General features: G+C 52.3%; 1 protein-coding gene across 2 annotated transcripts in view; it reads right to left on the minus strand.

Annotated features, from left to right (window-relative positions):
* Positions 1-18756, minus strand: part of TENT4A (terminal nucleotidyltransferase 4A) — a 612157-nt gene that overhangs the window by 185139 nt on the left and 408262 nt on the right. For both annotated transcript variants that reach the window (XM_069613719.1, XM_069613720.1), the window contains exon 9: positions 4729-4832. In XM_069613719.1, coding sequence (XP_069469820.1) covers positions 4729-4832 — 104 coding nt within the window. The remainder of the gene's footprint in view (positions 1-4728; positions 4833-18756) is intronic.

Here is an 18756-nt window from a genome sequence, read left to right on the forward strand (position 1 = left end):
GGGCGCCCCAACCTTCCAGGGAGGCGTCCGTCGTCACCGTCTCCTGGTATGCCGGCGTCTGAAAGTCCTTGCCCGCCGCGAGGTGCGCTCGAACGCCCCACCACTGAATCGCCCGCCGGAACACCTCGTTGAGGGGGATCCGGTCTTCGAAGGTGCCCGTCCCCTGCATCCAACGGGCGTCGAGAAATTCTTGAAGAGGGCGCATCCGTAGACTGCAGAGGCGCACCAGGTAGATGCAAGAGGACATCATCCCCAGGAGGGACTTGATGGACCTCACCCTGGCCACGTCCGTGGCAAGCAGGCGCTGGACTTTGCCTAGAATGGTGTTCGTCCGTTCCTCCGACGGGGCCGCCAGGCGCCTCACTGTATCGAGCTCCGCTCCCAGAAACAGGGCCACCTGCGACGGCACCAGGTGGGGCTTTGGGTAGTTTATGGCGAATCCCAGGTCTGAGTAGCTGGACGGTCCTCGCAGTGTGTTCGACAGCGAGTTCCCTCGTCCTTGAGCGGATGTGCCAGTCGTCCAGGTAGGGGTAGATGTGAATCCCCTGCAGGCTCAGCCGTGCCGCCACTGGTGCTAGGCACTTGGTAAAGACCCTGGGGGCCGACTTCAATCCGAACGGTAGTGCTCTGAATTGGTAGTGGCGTCCCTGGACGTCGAACCTGAGGAACTTTCGGTGACTTTTGAGGATGGGAACGTGGAAGTAAGCATCCTCCAGGTCCGACGACGATAGAAAGTCGCCTTCCTCCAGCTGTCCCAGTACATGCTGGAGGGTGACCATCCTGAACTTCTGTGATCTGATGTATTTGTTCAGAGGACGAAGGTCCAGGATGGGGCGCCAGCCGCCAGTCTTCTTCCTGACGAGGAAGTACCTTGAGTATACCCCGGAGCCTCTTCGGGACAAGCTCGATGGCGCCTTTCCTGAGCATCACCCGTACTTCCAACAGCAGTTGCGGGACGCGATTTTCCTTCCTGGCCACAGGTGGAACGTGAGGGCACTTCTTCAGGAATTCGATAGTGTGTCCTCTTGCCAGGGTATCCAGCACCCAACGGTCGGTGGAGATGGACTTCCACACGCCGACGAAGTTAGTCAGCCGGCCTCCCACCGGGATGCTTCGGTGGGGGCCCGAGACCACAGCCGGTTCAGTCCTGCTTGGAGGTGGTGGCCTTGCCGCCCTGGCCACCTTGCCGACGGCGGCGAGACGCTCCCTGCTTACCGCGACCCCTGTAGGCCTCCTGAGACGAGGAGCGTGCCGCCTGGCGATAGGACGAGCCACCGCTGGATCCCTTGGAGGCACCCTGTCTGCCTCCGGAGCTCTGAAAGGGCCGTCGTTGCTGAAGGGCTCCTAGGGCGCGGGCCGTCTCCGTTTTTATGGCTTGGAGGGATTCGTCCACCGCCTTCCCGAACAAGTTGCTGCCGTCGAACGGCATGTCCAACACCCTGGTCTGGACGTCCTGACGGAAGTCGGTCGCCCGGAGCCAACCCCGTCGTCGTAGGCAAACACCGTTGCCCAGCTGGCAGAATCCGGTATCAGCAATATCGGTTGCCACCGTTATGGTGTGGTCCGACGCCACCTCGCCCTCCTGCAGTATTTCCAGGGCCTCGGACCTCTTGTCATCCGGCAGGAAGTCCAATATGGGGGCCAGCTTAAACCAGAGCTCCCCGTCTTAACGGGCCACGATCGCCAGGGCGTTGGCCGCTTTGATAGTCGTCGCCGCCGAAATGACCCGCCGCCCATGGCGTCCAACTTCTTTCCCTCGCCATCCGGCAGGGAATTCGACGTCGAGGCTCCTGACCCCGCCGCTTTCTTCTTCACCGCCGCCGAGACGACCGAGTCTGGTGTTGGCTGGGCCCTGAGGCACAGGGGAGCAGTTTCAGGGACCTGGTACTTCTTCTCGTACCGGTCCCATTTGGCTGGTGCCGTGGAGGGGTTCTTGAGAACCGACAGGCCTTCCTCAAAGATGTCATCAATTAGGGGCACCGCGATGACAGTCTTCCTCTTGGCCTCCCGGCGCTGATAGAGGAAACCTTCCTTTCTCTGCTCCTCCAGGCAGAGCTGGAACAATTCAGACGCCCTGGCGATAATGGCGTGGAATGAGCCAATCTCGTCGGGCGGCGAGGCCTGTGCAACAGGAGACGGGAGACCCGTTCCGTCGTCGTCGCCCTCAGAACCCGTCGTTGAGCCCAACGCACCCTCACCTCCCGATCGGAGGATGAGGAGGAGGGAACTGTAGGCCTCACGGGGGCGAGCGGAGGAGAGGGTTGGGTCCTCCGTCGTTTGTTCCGAGGACTTCCCGACGGGCCAGGTTGCGGGTCCTCCGGCCTGGGCCGTGGGAATCTCGTCCTTATCTCAGAGCATAAGGACTGGATGGCAGACAAGATGGCCGCCGAGCCATCCTGAGGCCTAGGATCCGGCTGCGCCGGAAGGGAAGGCCGCTCTTCCTCACCATCGTCGTCTTCCTCGGTTATCTCCCGAGGAACTTCCTGATGGGATCGAACCTTCTCGAATTGGACTTCGAGGTTCCTCACGGCCTCGGTCAGTTCCTCCTCCGAGGCTGACTCAGCTCGAGGAGGGCACCGTGCCCCCCCTCGCTTCTTCCATCATGGCATCCACGACGATGGGCTGAAAAGAGGATTCCCTCCTTGGCGACAGGGAAACTCTAGTCCCGGAGGCGTTCTCCGCTGGCAGTGTCTCTGCCGGCTTGGACAGAGTTGCCGCGATAGCCTCGAAAGAGGCCTTTGCCTGCTGGGTAGGGGCCTTCACCACCTTAGGTGCGTCCCGGGCCCTCTCCTTCGGGGGAGGGGCGACGCCCCGCTCCCCCTCTTCCGAGATCGGACGGGGCTTCTCCCGAAGCTTACCCGGGGTCTCAGACTTTCTCTTCCCCGAACCAGAGCGTTGGCTCGTGGTTGACGGTGCCGGGGAAGGTGCGCCCTGTCTGGTGACCGAAGAGCCCGACGTTTCGGCGCTCCCAGAGCCAGCGGACTCGCGGCGCTTGGCCTGGTGTTGGGCCCCCGTCGCCAGGGTGCTCGCACAGGACTTAGAAGCCCGCTCGGACCCTTTCTTCTTCTCACCCGTCGAGCCCTTCTCCAACCAGCTTGTGAGACGGGATCGACTGTCCCTCATGGTCCGCTCCGACTAGTTCTTACAGAACTGGCAGTCCTTCTCTACATGAGTCTTGTACCCATGAAGACAGTAGAGGAATCGCAAATGTTCGTCTTCCTTAAACACATTCTGTAGCCCGCATCTAGGGCAGCTGCGAAACAGCTTGGGTCCGGGCGACGAACTCGCATCCTGGGCCATCTCGAAGTAGGCCGCGAATCTTCTGGAAGCCTCCAAGAAGTTGATTCGACGAAATCTTCACCCTTGAGGGGCGTAGGAAAATCCCGCAACGGGTAGCCGTTAACGGGAGTAGAAACGGTGGAGCTTGAGGCTCGATTAACCGAAAAAATGTGAAAATTCACCTGAAAAAGCGCGAAACACGCAGTAAAAGCTCGAGAGCCAAGCACGAGGACTCCCAACACTTGAACGTGCGGTAAAAATCTGAAGATGGCTGCCAGAGGCGGAGCTTAGGTAGAGGGCAGTCATTGGCTGTGGTCAGTATGACGCAGAGATCAGTGATTGGTTACTACTACGAAAGACAGATCAGAAACGAAACTGATACTGATTTTTTCTTTACCGAGGATTCCCAGCCTGACGACGGGGAATATTCATGAGCATGTGAATCCATGCCAGACCCCATGCTGGAGAAACGTGCCACTGTTCTGTTGAACAAAAGGGGACTAAGATGGGTAGTCAATCATGAGGGGTGTGTGTTGTGTCAAGAGGAAGGAGGGCAACCACTCCAGGGCTTCATCCATGATGGCAGGTTCTCAGTCGATTGATCAGGATGGCGTGGTTGACTGTCGAAAGCAGATGCAAGATCAAGGAGGATGCAGACAGAAGGAATTCTGGAATCAAGGTTAGAGAGCAGATGTTCGCAGGTTTTCAGAAGAATAGTTTCCGTGCCTCTGCCAGCTCTGAGGCCAGACTGGTGGTCATGGAGACAACCAACAGATTCAGCGTGGAGAGTAAGCTGGGAGATGGCCAGCTTTTCCACGAGTTTGCCCAGGAAAGGGATGATGGAGATTGGGCTAGAGTTTTCCAGACAGGTAGGATCGGCAGACGGCTTGAGGAGGGGGTGCTCAAGGGAGTGTTAAAGGGGAGAGGGGAAGTTCCATTGACGAAAGAGTGATTACAGTTATCGGCTAAAACTGGATCAAGGGTGTTAATATTGTCCTTTATGGTTCTGGAGGAGCAGGGGAGCACCGTTTTGGATGACACTTTCATAGATCTGACTTGCCTAGAAACTTCAACAGGTGTTGTCAGAGAGAAGGAGAGAGATTTGGCCAAGGGTGACGAGAGAGGAAGAGGAGATGGGGACAGGCGGTCCTGAGTTTTAGCAGAGAAGTGAGGCCTGAGCAGTACAGAGGGTGGGAGGGAACAGGCTAGGTAAAGACTGCAACAGGATTGGCCAGGTCCTTGCAGATTTTAAAGAGTTTGGCTGTGTTGTTAGAGGTCACTTGGGAATTGGAAATATGGGAATTAAGCAGTGCTCACCTTTTTATTCCTGGAATGGCCCTCAAGGCACCAAACCATCAAGTAGCTCCTCCCACGATTTTCCTGCTCTTTTCTGAGCTTGCCAAATGAAGATTTAGAAATAAATATTTAAAAAAAGATGAGCTCACTTACCCAAGACGTCAGTGGACTCATTCACTTTGCTGCCCCATTTTTTCCTAATCCATTCGCGGTAGTCGATCACTTCCTGTGTTACTTTGATTATTCTGCCCAAAGTGCTGAAAAGGCAAGAGAATGCATTGAAAGTAAATTTAAGCAAGTTGAACCAAAAAAAATGCATCAAGAATATTAGGCGATTAATTATACTATTCGAAAAAAGGACCTTTTCCAACAATGTGCACATTAAAAGTAACTCAAAAAGGTGACTCAAATACTCCTTCCATTGCTCGGTACACCAAATGAAACATTTTGTTTTCAACACGAAAGTGTTCATAAGCATTGCACATTTTGTTCTGTAGATCCAACTCGGTTCCAATAGTGCAATGCGAATTAGGCAAGAAAAAAAATTATACTAAGGTCAGACTTTGTTAAATGATGGAAAACCTTTTATATTGCACCAAAGCAAATACCCCAACTCTCTGAAAGAAGATGCAGCAGGGCCAGTTAAACAGGGAAATGCCTCAGTCAGTCAAATGATATCTTGGAATACAAGAGGATTCAACCATTTGGCAACCTCCAATGACGCAGATCTGGGCTCAAACGATATTTGTTTACAAGAAACGTGGCTCATGACAAAGCCTCACCTGGATGGCTACAAAATAATCTTCACTTCAGCACAAAAAGGCCTAACAGGCCGTGCAACAGCAGGACTCATAACAGCAATCCGCTCAGGATCAGGCATATATATTCATGCCCAGATCGCGCATTTGCCATTTATTCAAGCTGTAATACTAACATAGAATAGACGAGGGTGTATGGCAGGGCTTCCTGTCAAGGAAAACATTGCCTTGATAAATACATACTTGAACCCAGATGTCATTAAAGATTAGGCATTCCGAAAGACAATAACGGACACCTTAGAAGATTCATCCTCAAACTTTCACCTGACCACATCATAGTCACAGGCGATTTCAATGCGATCTGTGCGGACATAGGAGATCAAAAAAGGCACCTTTCAAGATCTGCCCCAATACGCGCAAGAGGCAAACTGCTGGAACAATGGATGGCGGGAAAAGATCTTCACAACCTCCATTGGATTCCACACAGATCGAATATCCACATACCTACTTGGTAACATGACAAAGGTAGCACGATAGATCATACCTACGTTTCTAAAGAAATTCTGGGGCTGATCTAATGACCGAAGAATTTACGAAACACAAATAGCAACCATAACATCCTAAAAACAAGCTGGAGAGCCCCGACTGACATTAAGCTGAAAATACATTACGAAATGGAGCCAACGAACCACGGTAACAGAGTGAAGTTATCTGAAAAGGCAATCCAGACAAAAACAGTCATCGATTACACCCCTTTTCTTCAAATCTATACCACAAAAATAGGAAACAAGCATGAAAGAAAGAAGCAACATTGCCATAGCTGCGATAAACAACTGGTAGAGAAAAGGACAATACTGAGACAGTTAACCCAAATAAACAAAAAAATCCCTGACGGTAGAAAATCAAAAAAGGCTGAGGCAGGCCAAAAAACAGTACAGACACTGGCTGGTCCAACGGAAATATGCCCTATACCAAAAAGATGCAGAGGATATGCTTAGGGCAATACATGGGGAAACACTCAAAAGGACTTCTGGTCGCTAATCAGAAATACCAATGGCTCAACAGAAGATCTCCTGATTAATACTGCTGGGGAAGCCAAATGGGTTGCACACTTTAGCAACCTTTGCAAACTCCCACTGTCTTCAAAAAACAAACCTTCAAGGCAGTTGAAGGCAATTTGGGGGATACTTGAGGATATAGAAACAATCCTGTCCAAAATCAAGAAATTATCTAATTCGCGAGCACCCAGCCCAGATGGGTTATCCAACCTAGAATTGAAGAAAAATCCGGACGATTGGGCTAAACCATTGACTGAAATTTTTAAGAGTTGTAACCATAAAAGAAATACCAGCCTCATGGAGAAAATCTACGGTAATTCCATTCTTCAAAAGAGGTGCAAGAGACGATCCAGCTCAATATCGTCCAATCGCATTGCTGGACGTAATCGGCAAGGTCTTTAGGGCCCTAGCCCTGGATGCCTTTCAGAAATGGCTGAAAGCAGCTGATCTGGCCGATCCATTTCAATTGGGATTTACAAAAACACAGGGACCACAACAAACATCCTGCTGGTGAGCACTATTAAAGCAAAATCCCTCCAGAAAGACAACAGTCTATTTAGCAATAATAGATCTAGTGAAAGCCTTTGACCAAGTCAACAGAGAAAGGCTGTGGGAAAAACTAGAAAACAATTGTCCAGGGGCAATAACTGGGCCAATTCGAGCGGGGGACCTATCGGATGAGACAGAAACAGCCAGGGGCGTAAAGCAGGGGTGCCTGCTGGCCCCTGCTTTGTATAACATCTAAATTGCAGATTACACAGACTGAGAAAGAGTTAAGAATATTCCCCCACCCCCCAACAGTAGGCGGATCAAAGGTCTCCAGAATGATCTATGCCGATATTATCCTCCTTGACCTAACGCCGGTGGGCCTAAAAAGGCAGATAACTAATCTGACAAATTATCTGGAAATAAACAATCTAGAAATGAACAAAACCAAAATCTTGCTCTTCGGAGGGAAGAAAAAACAAGGCGAGAAATACAGATGGACTGCAAACGGAACGGCCTTAGAAAAAGTTGATGTTAGGTGTGACGTTATGCAACAAAGCCTTGGAACAACCAATGCAAGAGGTACTCTCTGCAAAAGTACAAATGTTAACATCACGGGCAAAAGATATCGATAACAGATAGGGCTGTTACTCCCCCAACCCCAGTAATCGTCTTTTACAAGTCGAATGTAACAAGTAATATATATGGATCTGATGCCATGCCACAGCTGCCAGGTCATATCTGGGCCAAAATAGTTATTTCTGGAGGAATATCCTTGATCTGTCAAAAACCACATGAATAACGTTGATCAGAAGAGAACTGTTTGCCATTGTTATCGGCAATGTTGGCAAGGAATACATGCATGCTCTAGAGGAAAGCGATCTGAGCCGAAATCAAGGATAATGCACATTATCAACGAAGAAATTGAGAGCGGAAAGAACATCGCTATGTCTAAATGGGCAGCAAAAAATAAGCAAATGCTGATAGTGCTTCAGCTGTGATGTTCATGTCTATCAACAAACCCAAACAAAGCCACCAAGAAACTGTTAGAAATGGATTGCAACCTTGGATTTGGCAGATCAGAACAAGACAACAAGAAATAATATTCCAACCATTCCAGCAAAAGTCAATACAGTTGATGACTTATTTGGCTAAATTTCCAGACAAAAAAATGGCCAGATTATTCCTGATATTTAGGCTAAACCAACTATTGACAAACGAAGTAAAAGCTATAAGGAAGCAGGCAGTTACAAACAAATGTTGGTTTTACGAAGGAAATGTAACGAAAGAAACTTCTCGCCATCTGCTTCTGGTCTGCCCAGGGACCAAGCAGCAGCAGAGAACAACATCTGATGAAAATCTTGACAAGCAGGGCTACCTATGACGCAGAGACATGGTGGAAACCCCTGGCAAGCGGGCAAATATACAATGGGCATTGGGGGTAGCCCTGTTCTTCAGATTTATGAAGATGGATAACTGGGATGAATGGTTGGAATGAGAAAGACAAACGGTTGATGGAAGATATAGAATTGTTAGAACTTTTTGTAAAAATTGTAAGAAAAAGAAATCCAAACTCTGCCTGCAAATATTCAACAGGAAGGTTAAAAGGGAGGTGGTAATCTCATTCGGCAGTAACTTTCTAGTTTGAGTTGCAGATATAAGGCAGTAAAACCCCATACTGGACATAATTTTATCATTATACACCATGGTCCATGCCTTGACTGAATAGCCACTGTGCAGCACTAATGCTCCAATAGCACCAATGTATTGGTGAACTGTGCATATGGATTGGCAGTTTAGCTTTTGATCATCCATCACAAAGTATTTATGAGCAACAATTTCCAGTTTTTGCTCATTGAACTTAGTAAGACAGCCATTCTGTCGGACTAGGGAAGGAGAAGGAACAACTTACTTACCTGTAACTTGTTCTCCAGCATGGGTCTGGCATGGATTCACATGCTCATTAATATTCCCCAGTCAGGCTGGGAATCCGCGGTAAAGAAAAAAAATCAGTTTCACTTCTGAACTGTCTTTCTCTAACAAGTAATCACTCGTCTCTGGGTAATATTGTCCTCAGCCAATGATTGCCCTCTACCTAAGCCCATCCTCTGGCAGCCATCTTCAGATTTGCCAGCACGTAAAGTGGTAGTAGGACCAAGAGACAAGCCGCAGAGGGTTCCATGTGAATCCATGCTGGAGAACAACAGTTACAGGTAAGTAACCTATTCCTTCTCCAGCATGGCATCTGGCATGGATTCACATATTCATGAACAAAGAATACATAGCAGTACACATGCTCAACCACGGGAGGTGGCAAGGCTCAACATTAAGCATCTCTTACCTCCTCAACAGGCTCACCTTCTAGCGAACAGGTTGCGCAGCACTGCTTGGCTGACTCTGGACTCCTCTCTGGAATCCCTGTCTACGCAGTAGAACTTAAAGGTGTGCGTCGACTTCCATGTATCAGCCCTGCAGATGTACAGCAGGGGCATACCAGACAGGAACGCTGTAGGTGCAGCGATTGCTCTGTTCGAATGGGCTCAGATGGCCAGGCAACGGCCTGTTTGCCAACCGGTGACAAACAGGTGATGCAGCCGGAGAGCCACCTTGAAACTGAAGCCGTGGAGAGGGACTTCGCATGGTTCACAGGGCCAAAGTTCACAAAAAGTTGCAACGTCTTCCGGAAACTGTGTGGTCCACATAGAACTTCAGCGCTCTAGCCACATCCAGCGAGTGCAAAGTCCTTTCAGCCGGGGACCAAGGCGTCAAAAAAGCACAGGTAACAATGGCTTGTTTAGATGAAAGTCCGACGGCACCTTGGGCATGAAAGAGGGGTGCGAACACAGCACCACTCTTGTGTCATGAAAAGTCAAGTAGGGTGGCTTACAGGACAGGGCCTGAATCTCTCCCACTCGTCGTGCAGAGGTGATGGCCACAAGGAACACCGTTTTCCACGACAAACTTCAGCGGTGCCAAGTGCATAGGCTCAAAAGGAGGACTCACGAGCCTAGTCAGAACCGCAATGAGCTCCCATGCCGGGGCCTTCTCCGGTGGGAACAAACGGAAAAGTCCTTTGATGAACTCCTTGACCAGACGGTGCAACCATAACAACGACCGTCCTGGAGCTTTGGTGCAGCGGGAGATAGCCACCAGATGAAACTTGATGGAAGCATGAGCCAGACCTGCGTTGGCCAGCGACAGTAAATACGGCAGCACCTGCGGAGCCATAATTCGTAGAGGGTCGATCTTCCTTGCATGGCACCAGATGGCGAACCTCTTCCACTTATGTCTGTAGCATGTCAGTGTAGACGAAACCCTGGCCTTGCAAGCACCTCCTTGCAGTGCGCCGGGATATCGTATCCCCCAAACTCTAGCTTTGCAGGAGCCAGGCCTGCAAGTTCAGAGACCACTAGGTCATGGCGCAGAAGCATGCCTACTTCTCTGGCAAGAAGATCTGCAGCCGCCGGATGCTTGACTGGGGGGATGCTGACAAGTCCAGACATCCGCATAACATCTGTCTCGGCGGAAATGAGAATGCATCCACCATGCTCCCCGGCTGGGGAAACCTGCTGGCGAACCTCCGGCACTTGGTGTTCGTTGCTGCAAACAGATCAATCTGGGGATTGTCCGATTGTCGGATCAGCAGAACCACATGATCCTGCCGAAGCTTCCAGTCATGGCAAGAGCGCAACTCCCTGCTGAAGGAGTCGGCAACAGTGTTCTTGACTCCTGCCAGATGAAACTGTATGACCAACATATGCTGGCCAACGGCCCAGTACCATAGGTACTGCACCTCTCTGGAGAGTGCTGGATCTGGTTTCCTCCTGCTTCCAGAAATGGAACATCGTGGTGTTGTCCGTGAAGACCTGTACCACCTTGCCCTTGAAGGACTGTAGGAAAGACTTGAGAGCCCAAAACACTGCCCCAGCTCCAGTAAGTTGATATGCAACGACTTCTCCTCCGGTAGCCACAAGCCTCTTGTGTGGAGACTTCCGGCGTGCAGGCCCCATCCTTCCAGGGAGGCGTCTGTTGTGTCTGTCTCCTGATGAGGTGGGGTCTGGAAGTCTGCGCCCGACAGATGCTCGCAGACCCTCCCACCGCTGTATCGCTCGACGGAAACTCTTGTCGAGAGTGATCTTGTCCTCGAAGCTTCCCAATACCTGAATCCAACAAGCGAACTCTCGCAGAGGGCACATCCGTAGCCTGCACAACTGAATGAGGTATATGCATGATGACAGCTGTTGTACCATGCCCAGGATGGCCGCTATCCTCTCCTCCGGAGACGCCAGGCACGACACCATGTTAAGCAGAGACCCCAGAAACAGTGCATCTTGCGATGGCACCTAGTTGGACTTTGCATATTTCACTGAGAACCCCAGCTCCGTCAGCAGCTGGACGGTCTCCGTGTGTGCAACGGCAGTCTCCCCTAAATTTCGCTCGGATGAGCCAGTCGTCCAGGCAGGGGTAAATGGGGATCCTCGTAGACGCAGCCGCGCAACCACTGGAGCCAGGCATTTGATGAAAACCCTTGGTGCCAACTTCAATCCAAATGGAAGGGCCTTGAACTGGTAATGTTGCCCTTGAACCACGAAGCACAGAAATTTGATGTGTCCCCTGTGAATGGGGATGTAAAAGTAGGCATCCTCCAAGTACAGCGAAGATTGAAAATCCCCCTTCTTCTAGCCGTCCTAGCACGTGCTGAAGGGTGACCATCCGAAACTTCTGGGATCCGATGCACTTGTTCAGGCGGCAGAGGTCTAGGATGGGCCTCCAACAGCCCATCTTTTTGACGAGTAAGTACAGAGAGTACACCCCGGAGCCTCTTTGGCACAAGCTCTATAACGCCCTTCTTCAGCATAGCCCGCACCTCCAGCAGAAGCTGAAGGATGTGGTTTTTCTGCCTGGCCACTGGTGGTAAGCGAGGACACTTTCATTGGAATTCTAGGGTGTGTCTGTGGGCCAGAGTGTCCAGCAACCAACCGTCGGTGGAGATGGACTTCCACACGCTGACGAAGTTCACCAGCCGCGGTGCGCAGGTGGGGGCAGACATCATGGCCGGTTCAATCTCGCCTCGCCGCCGAGAACACCGAATATCGGGAAGGTTGGGACCTCAAACACTTGGGTACAGAGTCTGGCGCCCTGTACTTTTTGTACCAATCCCTCTTTGCCGAGGATGGGTTCTTCATAAGGGACATTCCCTCGTCCCAAATGTTGTCCAACTGTGGGATCGACAGCAGTCTTCCTCTTTGCCTCGTGGCGTTGGTACAGGAAACCCTTTTCCTCTGGAGTCAGTTGAAAGGTCCGAGGCCCTCAAGATCATGGCATGGAACGGGCCCATCTCGTCGGATCGGATGGGGTGGCACTGGGCGGCGGAGACGGGAGGTCTAACCAGCCGTTGATGCAACTCCCCCTCCTTGGCAGGGGGCGCATCCGGTGCCGTGGGAATCCTCTGGTGCTGTGGGATCTTCCGTCGGCGGAAGGGGCATCCTCGCCTGAATCTGAGCACAAGGTGCGAAATGCCTGGAGGATGTCCACCGAGACGTCCGCTGGGGGTTGAGGTGGTTGCTGAGTTGGCAGAAGTGGGAGCGACAGAGGCAGCTGTGTAGGATTCGCCAAATCCTCCCCCGCCCTACTCCTCCTGCTCTGTCTCGTCGCTACCGGCATCACCCTCGTCGGGGTCCTTCCTGTAGGCCTTGGCCTCGACTAATTTATTTTCCAAAATTGTCTGGCGAGTAGAAAGCTCCTCAGGAGATGCCCATGCCCTGCAGGACTACCGTGCCCCCACCCCCCCCCCACCCACTTTGCGACCAAGAGAGACTTTCGGTGAGATGGGCATCACCTCCTCAGGCGTCTTTATGGGCTGAAACGATTCCCTCTTCTCTATGGGCTGAAACAACGATTCCCTACTGGCAGCCAGAGAAACTCTCGCATTGGGTGCCTCACCCTGCAAACCCTCGTCCGCGGCCTTTCTAGGGACGCCGCCACTCCTTCAATGGAAGGCTTTGCCGGGTGAATCTGGGCCTGTACCGAGCTTGAGGCCTTCACCTTGGGGGGGGGTGGGGGCGATCAGCACCCTGCTCCCCTTGGCCTTCTCCGACTGGCCCACCCGGGGCTTCTCCATAAGCTTACGTGGGTGGTCCGACTTCCTCTTTGCCGGACCTGAGCATTGGCTCGTGGTTGAAGGCGCTGGAGACACTGAGCTCGCCCTGGCCGCCGGGGAGTCCGTCGCAACAGCGCTACCGGTGCCCGTGGCCTCGCAGTACTTAACCTGATGGGTCGCCGGAGCGCCCTTAAAGGTCTTAGAAGACGGTTCAGTTTTCTTCTTGTGGCTGGGGGAGGCATGCTGCCGGGACTTACCCGAAGCAGGGGTCTTGGCCTGGAGCCATTCGGTGAGACGCCTGAGGCGATACTTACCGGTGCGGGGGACCATCTCCTTGCAAAACATACAGTCTTCCTCCATGTGCGTTTGGTCCAAATGCAGGCAATAGAGGCACAGAGAATGCCCATCGTCCAAGTAGATGTTCCATAGGCCACATCCTGGGCAAATCCTTAACAGAGGTGTTGAGTCTTCCTTCTCTGCCATGTCCACGCAGGGTAGGCCTCGAAGAATCTTCTGGAATCTTAACTGCGAAATTCAGCCCCTTGAGCAGCGCCGAAAAATCCGAAAATGGGTCCCTGTTAATCGGATGATGGGTCGATTGAGCTTGAGGCTCGGTTGACCGAAAACTAGAGACTCTAGAAAAAATTAAAAACGTAGTAAAAAGCCCAAGAGCTAATCATGAGGACTCCCACCACTCGAATGTGCAGTAAAAATCTGAAGAAGGCTGCCAGAGGAGGGGCTTCTGTAGAGGGCAGTCATTGGCTGGGGCAGTATGACCCCAGAGACCAGTGATTGGTTGTTAGGAGCAAGAAAGTTCAGAATTATGAGCATGTGAATCCATGCCAGACCCCATGCTGGAGAAAGTTGCTTACCTTTCACTTCTTTTCTCCAGCATTGGTTACAGTCAGATTCACATGCTGTAAATAATCCCAGTCAGGGAATCCTCAGTTACATGTCCTACTTTATAGGGTTTTCTAGTCTATCCACTGGGCGCTTTTTGTAATAAGCCAAATAAGAGGCACCCTGATCCATGGGAACCCTGGGGACAGAGCAGCGGCACGGCAGAGCTGTGCTGAACTGAGGACCTACTGTAATAATTAATAAGGATCCTGGAGACCAAGTCTTTAAGGTGGGGCAGAGAAGTGTGGAAGATCTCCCTCCAACGATTCTTCAATGCCCTGTGACCGAGAGCCCTGCAGGCCGAACATGAGCCCCAGCCGTAGCCAGGCCCCAAGCAATGAAGACAGAGCGCATGGGGGTCAGAGGCCAGAACTGTCACATGAGGCACACCTTGTGCAGCCTCCTGCGGTTGACATGCACCGGGGAGGCGAGGAACCGAAGGGGATTTTAAATAATTGGAAAAACACAAATCGGGAGCAGTAGAAAGGTATATAAAAAAAAAGTTAATGCTGGCTGCCAAGTACGATAAGGAGTTTAAATTAAAGTTACACACTGTAGTGATAAGAGTACTCCGTCCATAGACCCCTTTACTCCATCCTTATGGGCTTCCCTCAACATGGGGACATTATCAGAACCTTTGGCACTGGAAAAAAAAAATGGAGCTTCCTTTAAATTTAGTATAGCGTTCAGGGGCGCAGCCTCGGGCAGTGGAAACCCCAGCAGAGGGCCACGCATTCCGGTGCCTCAACTCAGTCCCCTTCGAAAACATCAGATGCCTTGTCGCGATGGCACATGGGATAGGATTTAGAGGGCTTGAACCTCACCTACGCTCGAAAGTGAGGGCCGACTAGTAGCAATGTCTTGATCGTGACCAATCTGTCAGCCGCCATGGGCTCGAATGGTTTATGCGTCATGGCCCCCAGAACCGTGTTGAGGTCCCAGACAGGGTGTGGCCATTTGAAGGGGGTTACAACTAATCAGCCCTATGTGAAGAACAAGCGAAGGGGATGGTAACACCATCTCTTCCAGCACACTCCAGTAAATATGCCTATTGTAGGGAGACCAAATCTGTTGCAACACTTATTTAAAATGTATGGGTGTCATAATGACACTCAATACTGTGCCAATGCAGAAACATAAAAGCACCTATAAAAAAAAAGGTGCTTTTGTTAGGTTTCTCCATTGGCACAGTATTGAGTGACATTATGACACCCATACATTTTAAATAAGTGTTGCAACAGATTTGGTCTCCCTACAATAGGCATATTATTTACCCGAGTGTGGCTGGAAGAGATAGGGTTACCATCCCCTTCGCTTGTTCTTCTCAGATCCTTTTTGATCCCAAAGGTGATATTCCCATAAACCGGATCTTCCCAATTTGTTAAATTAGTAACCAATCAGCCCTGCCAGATGCCGCTTGACCACAGGGTTGAAGTGGAGAATGATCAGTCTAAATGTTTGTATGCACCCAAGGCCGCTATGTTGGTACAGCATGCATCAACCTCAAGCCCCGACTGGAACGGTAGCACCTGATCAAGTGTGCACACCAGTGGGTCTATGCCCCTTTCCTTGGCCCAGAAGCAAAACCTGGCCCATTTGCTCCTCTATTGGTTGCTGTGGAGTCATTTCCTGCCTTTTGAATTATCTTGAGGTTGTCCCGAGACATGTGAAGGTGCTGCAGGGATAGGTGCTCAGGAACCAAACTGCCAGGGCTAATCTTTTCGGGAAGGGGGGGGGGGGAACTGATCCCTCCCTCACCCGCTGGGAAAGTAGCAGGATCCCCTACTGCGAGAGGCACAGGGCTGAGACGCGAGAGCCGTACGAGGTCCGAAAACCATGGTCTGGCCACCACTGCGGCGCAATCAAGATTAGGATGAAGTGTGAAGATTCTCAGATCTTGCAGATGACTGAATTATTGGAGTTAGTGGAAATGCGCAAGCCCACATCCTGCTTCAAGATCTAAGGCATCCCCAGCGATGCCTCCCACGGGGGATATATGGGATACATTGCTCACCGTAAGGAACAAGTTACTTACCTGTAACTGTTGTTCTCCAGCATGGGTCTGGCATGGATTCACATGCTCATGAATATTCCCCGTCGTCAGGCTGGGAATCCTCGGTAAAGAAAAAAACCAGTATCAGTTTCGTTTCTGATCTGTCTTTCGTAGTAATAACCAATCACTGGTCTCTGCGTCATACTGACCACAGCCAATGACTGCCCTCTACCCAAGCACCGCCTCTGGCAGCCATCTTCAGATTTGGAAGCACGTGAAGTGGCAGTATGACCAAGTGAAGAGCCGAAGAGGGGTAGGCGGGAGGGTTCGCATGTGAATCCATGCCAGACCCATGCTGGAGAACAACAGTTACAGGTAAGTAACTTGTTCCTTCTCCAGCATGGGGTCTGGCATGGATTCACATGCTCATGAATAAAGAATACATAGCAGTACACACATGCACAACCACGGGAGGTGGCAAAGGCTCAACATTAAGCATTGCATCAAACTCAACATTAAGCATCTTACCTCCTCACCAGGCTCACCTCAGGCGAACAGGTTGCGCAGCACTGCTTGGCCGACCCTGGACTCCTCCCTGGAATCCCGATCGACGCAGTAGAACTTCGTGAAGGTGTGCGTCGACCTCCACGTAGCAGCCCTGCATATGTCCAGCAGGGGCACACCAGAAAGGAACGCCATGGTAGCTGCGATCGCTCTGGTGGAATGGGCTCTCGGACGGCCGGGCAGCGGTCGGTTTGCCAACCGATGACAGTACATGATACAGCCGGAGAGCCATCTGGAAATGGAAGCCTTCCCCTGATTGACAGGTCCAAAGTTCAAAGACTTGTGACGTCTTCCGAAAACACTTCGTGCGGTCCACGTAGAACTTCAGCGCTCTAGCCACATCCAGCGAGTGCAAAGTCCTCTCAGCCGGCGACAAAGGCGACGGGAAGAACACAGGCAACACCAAGGGTTCGTTGAGATGGAAGTCCGACGGTACCTTGGGCATGAAGGAGGGGTGCGTCCTGAGCACTACCCTCGTGTCGTGAAAAGTCAAGTACGGGGCCTTGCAGGAAAGGGCCTGGATCTCTCCCACCCGTCGTGCGGAGGTGATGGCCACAAGAAACGCTGTTTTCCACGACAGAAACTTCAACGGGGCCGAGTGCAGAGGCTCGAACGGAGGTCCCATGAGCTTGGTCAGCACCACGTTGAGCTCCCACGCCGGGGCCGGAGCCTTCACCGGCGGGAACGATCTGAACAGTCCCTTCATGAACTCTTTCACCAGACAATGAGACCACAAGGACGTCCGTCCCGTGGTTCTGGTGTATCGGGAGATCGCAGCAAGATGAATCTTGATGGACGCGTGTGCCAGTCCAGCTTTGGCCAGCGTCAGCAGGTAAGGCAGAACTTGGGGAGCCGTAATCCGTAGAGGGTTAATCTTCTGTGCGTGGCACCAGACAGAGAACCTCTTCCATTTGTGACCGTAGCATTTAAGAGTCGAGGACGCCCTGGCCTTTGCAAGAACCTCTCTGCAGTCGGCCGGTATGTCGTATCCTCCAAACTCTAGCGCTGCAGGAGCCAGGCCTGCAAGTTCAGCGATTTCGGGTCGTGGTGGAGGATGGCGCCTCCTTCCCTGGAGAGCAGATCCGCGTCCACCGGCAGCTTGATTGGCGGGGACGCTGACAAGTCCAGAAGGTCCGGGAACCATATCTGCCTCGGCCACGCAGGTGCGACGAGGATCATCCTGCACTGTGACCTCTTGAGCTGGTTGACGAGCCGGATTAGCAGTGGCAAAGGAGGGAACGCGTAGAGGAACAGGCCCTCCCAGGGGAACGAGAAAGCATCGCCCATGCTCCTCGCCTGGGGAAACCTGCTGGCAAACTTCCGGCACTTGGAGTTCGTCGCTGTCGCAAACAGGTCGATCTGGGGTGTGCCCCACCGTCGGAAGAGGCGATCCACTAGATCCTGCCGTAGTTCCCACTCGTGGCACGAGCGCAGCTCCCTGCTGAGTGAGTCGGCGATGGTGTTTTTTATCCCTGCCAGATGAAACGGCACCAGAAACATCCCCTGGGCGACTGCCCAATGCCACAGGTCCTGCGCCTCCTTGGACAGTGCTGGGGACCTGGTTCCGCCCTGTTTTCTGATGTAAAACATGGTGGTGGTGTTGTCGGTGAAGATCCTCACCACCTTGCCCTTGAGGGACGGAAGGAAGGACCCGAGGGCCCAAAACACTGCACGGAGCTCCAGGACGTTGATATGTAAGGATTTCTCAGTCGGGAGCCAAAGGCCTCTTGCGTGCAGATTTCCGGTGTGCGCTCCCCACCCTTCCAGGGAGGCATCCGTGGTCACTGTCTCCTGGTGGACTGGGGTCTGGAAGTCCATGCCCGCCATCAGATGCGCGCGGGTGCCCCACCACCGGATCGCTCGTCGGAAACTCTCGTCGAGTGTGATCCTTTCCTCGAAGCTGCCCGTCGTTTGGATCCAGCGCGCGTCCAGGAACTCCTGCAACGGGCGCATCCGGAGCCTGCACATGGGAATGAGGTAGATGCAGGAAGACATCATTCCGAGGAGGGACTTGATGGACCTCACCTTGGCCGCGTCGGCCACCAACATCCGCTGCACCTTGCCCAGGATGGTCCTGGTCCTCTCCTCCGGCGGGGAGGCCCGAAGGGACACTGTGTTGAGCCTCGCTCCCAGAAACAGAGTGTCTTGCGCGGGTATCAGGTGGGATTTGGCGTAGTTCACGGAGAATCCCAGGTCCGTGAGAAGTTGGACGGTCCTTGCCGTGTGGACCACGGCGAGCTCCCTTGTCTTGGCTCGAATGAGCCAGTCGTCCAGGTAGGGGTAGACGTGGATCCCTTCGCGGCGCAGCTGAGCCGCCACCGG

This window comes from Ambystoma mexicanum, chromosome 5p, assembly GCF_040938575.1.
Source record: "Ambystoma mexicanum isolate Mex_15411 chromosome 5p, UKY_AmexF1_1, whole genome shotgun sequence".
In the NCBI taxonomy this organism is placed as follows: Eukaryota; Metazoa; Chordata; class Amphibia; order Caudata; family Ambystomatidae; genus Ambystoma; species Ambystoma mexicanum.